Genomic DNA, 13,283 nt, shown 5'->3' on the forward strand with positions numbered 1-13,283 from the left:
AAGAAGCTCAACAACAAAGTTTCAATGCTCTTAAGGTCACATTAGCTACAACTCCTATTTTAGTTATTGCGAATTCTATGAAACCATTTGGACAAAGAAACAGATGCTAGTAATCGTGCTATTAGAGTTGTAGGAGAGAAGGCCAATTGCATTTGAAAGTAAGAACTGCAGAACATGATTATTCTGCTTACGAAAGAAAATTCTATGTAATAGTGTCGACTTTGAAAACGTGGCAGTATTATTTGTATGGGACTCAATTTGAGATTGTGTTTGACCGTGAAATTATAAAATGGTCTACCCAACAAACCGATTTGAAGGGTCGAAAAGCTAGGTAACCTGAGATTCTTCAGGAGTACAATGCTAAGCTCCAATATGGTAGACTATACAATATGGTTGCTGATGCCCTTAGCCGTACGCTTCAGATAAACTCTCTTCTCTTTATGGAGCTTCAAACTAAGTTTTTGGAATCCTTAAAGGAAAAATTAGAGCATGATGAAATATACTCCAAAGCATGGAGCCATGTGAAAATGAGGAATCCTTCTCACTCCAATGGTGGTGTGTGTCTTTTTCCTCCACACCCAGTTCCCCTTTTTTGAGTAATGAGCTGCAGAAATGAAAGAATTTTTCCATAGATGATGGTTCCTACTCGAGATTTTGTACGACGGAGGCAGACATTTGACACCAAATTCTTTTTTAATGTCATGAAAGTCCCAGTGCACGGTACCCAAGTATAAAGAGAACTTACGCACTCGTACGATGATAGTTTTACATGCCAGGTTTATATGAATATGTTCCAAGACAATGTCTCTTGCATTGCCAAAAATATCAAGTTAATAAATCGGAGCCCCTGAAAGTAGGAGGTCTCTTGCATTCGATTCCCAATGGTGAATAAGAAAGTATCTCTATTTTATTGTGGGTGTACCAACCACTATACAAGGTCATGAATTGATATGGGTGGTAGTAGATCGGTTGACTAAACTTTGCAAATTTATTGCAATCAAATCTGCAATTAAAACTAAAGAGTTAGCATTTATTTTTTGACAATCTATATAGACTGTAGGGGTTGTCTAACAATACTGTGAGTGATCAAGATCTCAAGTTTAATAGTCATTTTTGGAGGGTTGTGTTTAAACGATTGGGTATACAACTCAACATCAGTACTACAGATCATCTAGAAATGGATAGTAAGCCTAAATGTGTTAATCAAGTACTAGAGGATATGCTAAGGGCATACGCTAGCAAAAAGCAATCTAATTGGGAAGATTATCTCCCTATTCTAGAGTTTTCTTAAATAGTGCAAAGCATGTGACAACTGATTTTAGTTCTTTTATGTTTATGTAAGGTTTTCAACCTAAATCGTCAATTACTATGGGATTGGCAACTGAGAAACTTTATCAAGTCAAGGATTTTCTCCAAGATCACATGGATATGCTGAAAGTTTTTTTGTCAAAATGTTTGATAAGCACAAGATAGATACAAAGAGTATGTTGATGAGAAATGTCGGCAAGTAGCCTTCATAAAAGGGGGAGGTATTTTATGTGTATCGCCAAAACATTCGGAAATTCTGAAAACTGGTCGACACCTAAATTATTTCCAAGATATTGTGGGCCTTTTAAGATAAGCGAGTTGGAGATATGTCTTATAAACTCTTTTTACGTGCACACTCTTGTATTCATCTAGTTTTTTATGTAAATCGTTTACGTAAAGACGACAATGTCATTGACCAACAGATTTTGGTTGATTTTATTGAATCTCCAACTAGCCCCACAAACCTGAGCGCAATCTCGACTATCATGATTTACGTACTCGTCATCATGTGCATCATCAAGCATTAGTTAAGTGGAAAGATGTCTGAGGAAGGTGCCACTTAGGAAAACATTAGTATTCTTAAGAAGAAATTTCTCACTTTTGTTTTCAAAAACAAAAACACTTCTCCAAGGGGAGAGTAATGTCAGACCAAGGGCCTAGAGGCCATGGGGCAATTTGAACGAAGCTCAGGGGTTGCCTATAAAAGGGTAAGAGGCCGGGAGGAGAGACAAGTTACAGACACCTAGACCTCACACATCGCGTATTGTTCATGTTTTCTCATTTAATTTACATTTAGGTGAGCATGTAGAGTCAATGTTTTAACTTCGAATTTATTTGGACAAATCATAAAATCCGGGCAAATACTAGTATTATGAAGTCTCAATAGAGAAAGAGATGAATGTGGTATATTGATTATTACACCAAATTTGTACTCATCGAGATACAGAGTCTCATAGGATGCAAAGGTCCACATTTATGCAAGCAAATGAAAACACAAAGTTAGCTTATAGTTGTTGTTTTTTTTGGGCTACATTCCACCTTTAACCTTGTGCTTACGAAGGAGTTTTTGACCTAAACCATATCAAAAAGTGCATACTACTTCTGTCTATTTCATAATATTTACAAATAACCATCCCAAACCTCATCTTAGTTAGGTTTAGAGTGCTATGAAACTTATAATAGTAGTCTTTAACATGTTTCCATGCTACTAACGAATAGGATACGTTTATTACTAGTTATGGCTTATTTGTGAAAAATTACACCCGTTGGTTTATTGACAAATTTTGCACCTTGATTAATTTTCAACATCTTAGATACAATACATACACAAGTATGATCACACATATCGATTCCATATCATTAAGACATTCTTGAGTTTCAAGGCACCTAATACCCCATAGGGCTAACAATGGAACCTTGGGGTTGTATGTCGTTTTTGCTGGAATCAAGATCATTTTCAAACACAATTATAATTAATTCAATTTTGTCCAAATGACAAGGAAAACATGGTAATGTGTGCACTTGCATAAAAATTTCAATGAAATTATTCATTTTAGCCATGTGTTGACAAATTCCCAATTGACTGTTTTGGAAGCGAATTGTAGTTTTAGTACTTCATAATTGTGTCCAATATCATTCTAGGATGGAATGTTTTAAAGCATTTCACACTTTCTATGGGTAGCACACAGAAAAAGTGAAAATAATGAGCGTTTTGTACAAACATGAGAAAAATGTCGTATTTTCATACCACATTCTATCTATAAAATTATAGGGTCTCAACAACCACAAATTCAACTTATGGAAGCTCGGAGGAAAAATAGGTTGGTGGTCTAGAAAAGTCCATGACATCCTTAATACCGGATTGACCTGAAGAATTTGTTGTTTTTTATAAAATGCAAGTAGATCAACTTTAGAAGCCTACCATGACCAAATAGTGAAGAAGTTTGAAGGCTACTTATTTTTACCATTAGGAGTTGTATTGTAGCTTCAAGTTCAAGTAACGAGTCCCAAAAAATGGCACATTAACTAGGAGTATTGGATTTATTTCAAAAACCCTAAAAGGACACTTTCATGTCCTGTCAGACCAAACTAGTGTTAATTTGTCCCATCCAATAAAGCAAAGTAGTTTAAGCAAGCTAAGGAAAAAACTTATTTAAACCTGGAAGTGCATTTGTGAAATGCAAATTGGGACACTATTCCTACCTCTACCTTCATCTACTTGCACACGAACAATTTTTGCGCAACCCACCAAAAATAATAGCAGCATAGCCAATGGGATCTTATGTCAAGGGTCAAAGCATTTGATTAAGTGCATACAAATTCTATTGGCTAAATCCCAACAGCATCAGTTTCAAGTCCCAAGATAAAAAGAGAACATCTTGATGAGGGACATCGTGAAAATCAGGTCATACCAATCAAGCAATTATTGCACTGAACCTTCTCTCCACACAACCACTGACAGCCAATTAAGTAAAGCATTTTGTTATGCTACTGTATATTCCCAAAATCCGAATGGCAAATCATGAGAAATGACTTGTCAATTCAACTTGCAAAGATATGGCCGGCTCGTAAAGCGACGCCCATTGCTTCGAACCAAGGCCGTAATAACTATAGTCAAGGTACCCCAAATAAATGCATACAAGAGCTGGTAACCATCTTGTTGTGCTGCAAAGAAACTCGAATCCATAAATGATTGGCTTAATATATGAGCTAGTTGCATGTTCACAATACAGAGTGGCCGCAAGCTTACCATTTCTAAGTGACTTTGTAGTGAACACAAGCCCAGCAAATACAACAGCTGCTACAAGTGGGAGATACTGCATCGCATAAAATGGCATAGTTAGAATAGTAACAACTATGCATCAACCCCTGAAGGTACAATTTCCAGTGCCAAATTATTGAAAGCCTCCTTGTTCTTGCCATTAGTACAACCAATGTAATGAGGCATATTGTCCTTACTACGATGCATGATAGACTGAACAAAGGACCCAAACAGTATTTGAATCTCATCTGATTACGTTTTTCAAGTGATTCATGTTCATAGGGTAGAGGAGCTAATTGTGAGACATGCCCCGGTAGGGAAACAGATACAATTCTTATTTAGAAACAAAATTATGGAATATGCTTAGAATCTTGCTTATTTGTCCTCTTGTCATTTGCTGAAGAGTGTACCATTACTAGGGCTTGAGTGTCTCTAGATGCCTCAAAAATTGATCTGAACTACTAAGATAAAACCTGAAACATGTCCATCTTGGCATCATCTAACTCACCTTTTCATGAGGAATGCGATGCAATTTCCAAATTGCAAAAATAATCAGATATGCAAAATCCCCCCCAAACTATTACTTTTCAGCTTGGCGTCTCTAATATGGCTCCTTTACCCTATATACAATTATTCATTTCAAAAGGACTAAAAGCACCAAAGAAATCTCTATACAGTTATTATAACTTACCGTTAATATTTTCATTGAAGTTCTGTCTTCTCTGAAGGAAAACCCCCTTGATGCTGTGTAGTGTCCAGCTGCAAGGTCAAGAGCATCCTACAGACCATGCTAAAAATTAACAGATGTACAGACTACCACCTATTGGCTGTTCACATTGACCTCAGAGGACCTCAGAGGACAGCTGCAAGAAACAAGTTAGATATGGCACCAGAGACCACGCACCTGTCTCTTACCATCATGCAGGTTGTTATAATAATACCGTGCAAGACCACTGTAGCCGTCTTTCAATATACCATGAACTGTTCTTTTGCCAAACCTGTGAAGTTGATTTCTTGCCAATCAGTTTCCTTTTACAAAGAGCCTTTAGTTACATGTAGTCCTTCCGATTTCAACGTTAAAATTTTTTCTTGTGATTAATGGAGCACCTGACGAAGTCCCCTTTCAAAGCAGACGTTCCAGAGTACTGCAAGCTTACATTATCTCCATGATCAGCCCATACTGAAAATAGGAAGACCCATGCATCAATACAATCGGCAGCTGAAAACATATGCTAGAGACTAAGTTCAGAGGCCACAGTGCAGCCCAAATTACTACATTCCAACCAGTTGAGCACAAAACAAAAAAGATTGGATCAATCTGAAAGATCCAAGACAACAACCTATGCCATACAAGCATGATGCCCTCAAGAATGTATAAAAATCCATAAATCTCTTGCACTAGGGATTCAGATTTCATTTTACCCTGAGAAATCGAAAACTTCCAAAGATGCTGAGCTAAGATGTAGCACCTTCTGAACCCCATGAACTAGAAAGAACAAAAGATTGAAGCTACTGCCTTCAGAGATATTTGTAGTGGTGTTTATCTAGTGACAGTCATTATTAGGTCGTGACTCTGTATTTTGACATCCATATCCCCCTATTATATGATCCAGCAGTATTGCTGTATCAAAAACCAACCAAAAATAAATCATCGATGCCACATGATTCATTATTCCTCTCGGTTGTAGGATTTCTAAGAAATGCCCCAGATAGAAATTGACGGCCATACTCCGTCTCCTTTGACAGCTATAATCCACAGTGGGTTTCGATGTTTTCTCCACAAAACAGCTTTCAACTTTCAAGTTTTGGAAAAGCTATGTTTCCAACAATATATGTTGTGCTCTACGCATGAGGGGATGAAAATAGTCAAGGTTGCAAACAACTGTGAAAAAAGAAGAGCACATTCTCTGCCCATTGATCATGATACAGCTGCTTGTCTAAACTAGCTGTAGTGCATTCTCATCTCACGATTTAGAGATCTGGCCCTTTCACAAAGGGGTTAACCATTAGGGCTTATTATTACCCGTCATCCCCTCCCAATGATGTCATATCACCCAACTACAAGCCGAGACATCGTTCACATTTGACCTCATGCAAAAAAGATCCCAAACAAAAGAGTGCAGGGCACCCTCAGAAAGTTCACTTATGGCCACTCATACACATGAAAACCTGGCATGCCTCACATTGTACCCCCTCTTACATGTTCATCATTTCTAATAGCTATAAACACCCAAAAGTCTGTTGATGAAACTGTTCACAAACTGTAGTGTGCATTTATCTTCAGTATAAGAAATATAACGTTGGGCAAGAGTCTAAGATCAGCTCATCTGACCACGCCATATGAGAAAATTGTTAGTATACTTGTTAAGTGACACTGAACATGGGTCAAAGCAGCTTACATGTTTTGAGTTTGACATCAAGGTTTGGAAACTTGTCGATGGTATCTGACTGCTCAAAAATGTTCAACCTTTGCAGTTGAACCTCTAGAGATTTTCTGCCTAGCAAGCTCTGATTTCAGAAAACAATAAGGAAACTGGTGGTAAATGGAAGTAGGACGCAAAACGTGACTTGATGCCTTCTAAAAACAGACAAGGGCTAGAAAAATCGTCAAGGCAAACAAAAATTCCAAAATAAAACAAGCTTTTATTTACTACCACACAGCATCTAAAGCAAGCACATACTTCACAGCTAAAGATAGAATGAATCACAAATCCCTATCCAGCACGTCTCCAAGAGAAATATTACCATATTAGAAGATTTAAAAGCACAACCCATTGCAATGAGAGATTTGTAATAGCATGTACTAAAGACCAATTACTACAATCTCCTCATGTTAAAGTTATTGCGTTAACCTGCTAATATGATAAACTGGATGCACATGAGAACTTATTGACAATCAAGTTTCTAGGCATTTTTTTACCTTACATATCCTAGCTTCATAGGATCTTTGAGGAACAATCTTGTATATCTTGTATCTTCCCTCTTACCTTCTCTTTTAGTTCTACGGCTAAGAAGGGACACCATTGTATACACGTCATAGAGACTATGCTCTCAGTAACTACCACATGGTACCCAATACATCATAACTCATCATTGACCATTAGAGTACAATTGTCTTCAGAAACATTGCATGGAAGAACAAATATTAAAGGTTACCCTCCAAAAGTACATTGATCTCTATTTTATTTGCCACACTTATGGGTAGGCCGTATAGCATGTGGAGATGTCCAATGAAAGTCTTGCACCACTACAAATAAAGATTTTTACACCACTACGGATGTTTAGATGAGTTAAGAAAGATATTTTAATGTGTTTTCCCCTCTCTTTCAAGAAGGGTCGTTGTCCTCAAAAACATATATCCTTGGCAATCTACACACTAGTGCCGCATGTCCAAGATTAAAATCTTAGACAAAGCTATGCATAATAGCATGTCCATTTCTTGTGTCCTTTCAAAAAACTTGATATATCTCACAATGAGATGGTACTAGTATCTATGCACTATTTTTTCTAGATATGCATAAATGGTTTATGCATTATGTATGTGGTTTTGCATCCTTACGCAGTTACAAATGCCTTCGCCTCCTCTATGGAGCTCCTAAATGGGAAGAAACGACAACTTCGAAGCAATCCTTGCCCTATTTGTAGCCCTACAATTTGTCACAAGAATTTTTTTACTTCTCATCATGCACCTCAATCTTTAGCAAACTCTCTCTGACTTTTTGTGAAGCTGGACAAAATATATGAATTGGACCAACTCAATTATTTCAAAAGACATCACATCGAAATAAGACAAATCATGGTCACATACTTGTGTAACATTTGTTCGATCCAAACAGTCTATACAATTTGTTCTAACAACCCCAATCTGTTTCTCCACTATATCACAGCCGTCCATCATCAAGAAGTACCTGCACTATGCAAACAATGTGGTTTGAACACTTTGATTGTAGATCTTGGTGCTTCAGTTCACAAAAATGGAGACACAACAAAGACAAAATCACAAGCTGCACAACACCGATGGCCTGATATGTCTTAAGTACAAAACAAAGCCCCTAACACAAACATACCCTTGCTTGCTTAATTTATCCTTGATATCTTCGTACAAAGAGGCTAATTTTTCAAATTTTACTTGACCGCATATCTGGTGGAAATCAAATGGAACATAGCTGCAAAATACAAGAGCCGATATGACTACTACGTTGCTAGAACAATATTAGTGTGTAGATATTTGAAAAAAAGGTACTAGAGTACTGTATATTTGCATTGACTGTTGTAAGAGTTTGCATGGCATTTGCATACGCCATTCCCAAAACTGCTTCACTTCCATGCTGCGTAAAAGAAATTATTGCATCCAGGAGAACTTTGGGACAAAAGCAAAACTCATTAAGCTCAATAGTATATCCTCACAAAGGACTTGTTGAGCAAGTTCTCACCTGATTAACAAGATCAACAGCAACAACAAATCCATATCTTTCAGTAAGTTCACGAAAGTGACGCTCCACCACCCTGGGCTGCACACAGATTAAAAGTCAAATCATTGCCTCAACTAACATTAACAAAGACAACAAATAGGCAAATCGGTACTCTTTCAGTCAATCTAACAAAATTAAGCACTCACCAACAGCTTGATCATTTCCTGTTTGCTCCCTTTTAGCAAGTAGCCCCTTTTCCTCTCAACAATGTCAAAGTGCGCAATCTGGAAGCGCGCGCATGCGCGCGCGCGCGTGTGTGTGTGTACGACGTCAAATTACTGATAACCTCGCGAATGTCATCATTGGTATGGAATATGCAAAATATACTCGACAGGATGTCTAATCATGCAGGTCGACATCAAAAAGGCATTTGATACTGTTCTTTGGGATTACATTGCGGATACCATGAGACATTTGGGCTTTGGGCCTAGGCTATCCCGTGTCGGGCTTTTCTTGTATGCATACAGTACTTCTACAGGCTTGCTGGATGGTTTTCTCACAGAATCTTGGACTTTGGGACGGTTGGTAAGGCAAGGCTGCTCTCTAAGTGCTTTGCTTTATGCGATCGCTACTCATCCCTTGTTTATGTATTTGGATTCCTTGACCTCCACTGGTAGGCTACATGGCCTGACTTTACCTTCTGGTCCACAGTTTGCTGGTCAGGCTCATGCGGATGACTCTTTGTTCATGCCTCGTAATAACTATGATGATGTACAGCAGATTATGCATACTCTTCACTTGTTTGGATTGGCAGCAGGTCTCAAAGTTAACTTTTGCAAATCCAAGCTATTGCCTCTGAAAGAGTGTGACTGGCATAAGATATTGTGGCCTAGGGAGATTGTTCCTCCACATGTTCTGGTTCGCCATTTGGGTTATCCATTGGGTTGGAATGTATCGGCTATGCAGAAACTGGATTGGGTGATCCAACGTCTGCATTCCAAGTTGAATTATTGGAAATTGTCCACGTGGCCACTTCATGTGCGTCTCAGGATTGTCCAATGCATCCTTGTGGCTTATGTGCAGTTTTACTTGCCTTTGTTATCCTAGCCTCGGTTGCGCTTGCAATCCCTCATGTCCAATATTTTAGAGCATTTTTGGCGGACCTCGTCTAGCAAGAGGGGCCTTCGGCTTCTATCTATGGACAAGCTGTGTTCTCCCAAGCGGCTAGGAGGGTTGAATATTTTGGACTTGAGACGTCATCTTCTGGCTCGGAAAGCTATGTTGTTGCCAGTTTTGGTGGAGCAGCAGCAATCTTGGGCTCTCATGGTCACACATTTGTGTGCGCACATTGTCACCCCTTCTTTTGGTCGTTGGAAACCGACTTATTGGGATGTTGTTTTTGGGAAGCTTGAAGGACACATTCTTGGATGTCCATTTACTTCTTCTCTAATTGTCGATTGAAAGGTTGTCACTTCGCATTTGGCTTGGGATGGTCGACAATCCTTTGGGGCTAGCTCTCTTCGCCCGGAGAGTTTGCATTGGAGCAGGGTTTTTGCTTCGACTTTGGTTCAACGGTCTCCTCACCCAAGCATATTTTCTTTCCCAAAAAGGAATCTGTCAGGTGCATCAGGTGGTTGATGACTCGGGTTATGTCCTTTCTTTCGCTGATGCCGTCTCCCGCTTTCGGTTGGGCCTTCGCTATTCTCCTCTCTAACGGGAGATTCAAAGGATGCTTGCTGCTCATTCACCCATTCCTCCTCTGGATGTGGACTCTTGCTTTTTTGATTGGAATCTAGCTACTACTAGATTGGATTGCATCTCAGCTGCCAATGTATATGAAATCCTTCAGTCTGATGTATGGATTGTGCATCGGGGTAATCAGCTGTGGTCGCTTTCCGAGTCATCCTTGTGGTGGCAACACATTGTCTCGCATTTGGCAGAGTCATCTGCCTTTGAAGGAACATGTTTTCTTGTGGCGGTGCTTGGTGGGAGCTCTACCTATTGGCAGTGTGTTGCATGCTCGGCATATTGCGCCTTCCCGCTGCCCCAGATGCCTTGAAGCTGAGGAGACTGTGCCACACTTACTATGGTGTTGTCGTCGCTCCAGAGCCTTCATTCGGCAAGTGTCGACTGCTCTTCGACTGCATTTTCCTTCCGGCTCTTTTCACAGACGATTTTGGCTTTTTGGGGTGCTTTGGTCACCACAATCTTAGTTTGCGGTCTTCTTCACTTGGGTCGGATTTTGGACTATGTGGGCCATCTGGCATCATAGGAACTCCTTAATGTTCCAGGGCACTTTTGTTGACCCCTTTCCCTATTTAAATTATCTCTTGGTCAAGCTCTGCATTTTGCCTATGACGATGGAGACATCACTCTTGATACCTACAGGATTTACTTTGACTGTTTCTAGCCTTCGGAGCCTCATAGTGCTCCGTGTTTTGTATCCCTTTCTTTTCGTGGGTTTTCCTCGCTTTGAGGTTTCCCACTTGTAAATTAGGAAGCTGAGGAGACCGTGCCACACTTACTATGGGGTTGTCTCCACTCCAGAGCCTTCATTTGGCAAGTGTCAGTTGCTCTTCGGATGCGTTTTCCTTCCGGCACTTTTTAGAGACGCTTTTGGCTGTTTGGGGTGCTCCAGTCACCGCAATCTCAGTTTGCGGTGTTATTTACCGGGGTCAGATTTTGGATTTTGTGGGCCATCTGGCACCATAGGAACTGCTTAATGTTCCAAGGCACTTATGTTGAACCCTTTCCCTATTTCAAATTATCTCTTGGTCAGCCGTTGCATTTCGCTCATGATGCTGGAGACATCACTCTTGATGCCTACAAAATTTACTTTGATTGTTTCTAGCCTTCGGAGCCTCATAGAGCTCCGCTTTTTGTATCCCTTTCTTTCTATGGGTTTTCCTCGCTTTGTGGTTTCCCACCTGTAAATTCTATCAAATAAGATTTACAAAAAAAAAGTGTGTGAGTGTGTGTGTGGAGTGGAGAGCGTCAAATTTCTGCTCTGTCGCGAGCTTCTCCTGCGCGCTGCGGCGCTCACTGTGCCTGCACCAGCGGGGGTGTGTGAGTGTGTGTGCGTGTGTGCCTTCGCTGTCAGGCCCTGCGCGATCCCTCCAGTGGACTCTCAGCAGCCCTGCGCACGTTCTTCAGTGTTGTACTGCCCCTATTCTGCTGCGCGACTCACTGGTCTGCTCTGCACCCATTGCTGCGAGTAGCCCTCCTCCTTCGCCAGACAGTCTTCAGCGCCCCTAGCCTCCTTCAATTTCTGTGCAAGCTGATGTTCAAGCCCTGCCTCGACAGTCAGCCTCCTACGCAGATTCTGTAAAATTGTCGGGTGATGCTATCAGGTTGAAGGGCAGTGTTCAGTCGATGTACTGGTGTTGTGGTTTGGGATGTATTTTTCTGCGAAATTTGTACAAAGCTTTGTTTTCTAGACAGTTGGTTTTGTTTGGCGAAGATTTTTTATTTATGTTCGACTCTCTGTGCGTCTTCAAGCGTCGGAAAGCAATGGAACCCACGTCGGAGGCCGCTTCCGAGATCAAAGCATGCCTATATGAGGACTTTGAGGAGGCTCCATAAGCATGGAATGGCCAGGCGCCTGCTCTTGAGGTTCGCATTCCGGTGCAAGACCTCATGGACCTAGTTGTTCAGTACGCTATGAATGTAGTTATCCTCTTTTTCCCAGGGAAAATGCCTACTGTGCACGATGTCGGGCAATGGGTTGATTTTCTACTTAAAAGACAAGTTGTTCTGGTGTATATTTCGGGGCGCGTGGATTTTATGAAGTTTTGCTCGTAGATATGGAAGCTAGGAATCTTTTGCTTGAGATGTCTCTCCTCTTCTTTAATACGCAAATGATGCATGTTCTCCCGTGGGCACTCACTAAAGACTACCAGAGTCTTATTCGTCACAAATGCCCGGTGTGGGTGGAAATTGTTGATTTCCCTCGCACGTGGAGACATCTTCTGCCTTTGTTGGCCGTGCAGCTTGGTAAAGTCATTTGTCCCCCAAAATTGGATGCAAATACAAACAGGTTTTGCATTCTTTGGGACACTGACAAGATTACCCCTGAAGGAATTATGGTTGATTCAGGAGATCCATGGGTAGGCAAGCGCCCCTTTAAACTTAAATGGGGTAAATTTGCAAATTCTTGCTTTCGATGTGGCAAATTTGGCCATATGCAATCTGAATGTCCAGAGCCAGTCTTGCAACCCCCTCCTACTGCTGTTCCTTCCTCCACCTTTATCCCTGCAGGAAAACCCACAAGCGAAATCAAGCAGAGTGGAGCCTCTACTATTAAGGTTGCTTTGAATGTGGACAAAGGGAAAGGCAAGGCACAACAATTCGCTAATCCTGGGAATGGAGCTGCTGCAAAAGGCAAAAATGTCGGACCTGCTAATGTCAATTCATGGGTGGTGTCAAAAAAATCAGTGAAGATTCGTACACCACTTTCTTCTCGTAATTACGTTCCTTCTGTTAATGCCAACAAGAATGCATCGTTTAAGCAACTTCCATGTAATGACAACCGCATGCTGATTGATGCATGGGACAAAGCGATGCACTCTTACAAAGATGTACTCGTCGGTGAGACTTCCACCTCGCATGTGAACCCTGTGGACACGTTTCCTGCTTTGTCTCCGAGGCCAGGTCCTCGTATGGATGTAGTGGATGGAGATGTGTCTATGGGCACCTCCACTTGATCACCATGTTTCTTGCCTCTTGTACATAGGTTTCCGAACACAAAGTCACATTAAATGCATCTCATACAATGTGCAGGGTTTATGTAACCTGGACAAATG

The 13,283-nt window shown here is 40.7% G+C and overlaps 1 protein-coding gene across 3 annotated transcripts in view; it reads right to left on the reverse strand.

The window, feature by feature from the left end:
- Positions 1-3,557: 3,557 nt before the first annotated feature.
- The window catches only part of LOC147429021 (phosphoinositide phosphatase SAC8-like), a 50,622-nt gene continuing 40,896 nt past the window's right edge, over positions 3,558-13,283 (reverse strand). For all 3 annotated transcript variants that reach the window (XM_086494891.1, XM_086494892.1, XM_086494893.1), the window contains 10 exons: positions 8,503-8,580; positions 8,321-8,397; positions 8,137-8,235; positions 7,878-7,977; positions 6,469-6,577; positions 5,177-5,249; positions 4,974-5,067; positions 4,761-4,847; positions 4,058-4,124; positions 3,558-3,972 (listed from right to left, as the gene is read on the reverse strand). In XM_086494891.1, the coding sequence (XP_086351017.1) occupies positions 3,845-3,972; positions 4,058-4,124; positions 4,761-4,847; positions 4,974-5,067; positions 5,177-5,249; positions 6,469-6,577; positions 7,878-7,977; positions 8,137-8,235; positions 8,321-8,397; positions 8,503-8,580 (912 nt within the window). In that variant the 3' untranslated portion in view covers positions 3,558-3,844. The remainder of the gene's footprint in view (positions 3,973-4,057; positions 4,125-4,760; positions 4,848-4,973; positions 5,068-5,176; positions 5,250-6,468; positions 6,578-7,877; positions 7,978-8,136; positions 8,236-8,320; positions 8,398-8,502; positions 8,581-13,283) is intronic.

This window comes from Adiantum capillus-veneris, chromosome 22 (genome assembly GCF_014529385.1).
Source record: "Adiantum capillus-veneris isolate H3 chromosome 22, ASM1452938v2, whole genome shotgun sequence".
Lineage (NCBI taxonomy): Eukaryota > Viridiplantae > Streptophyta > Polypodiopsida > Polypodiales > Pteridaceae > Adiantum > Adiantum capillus-veneris.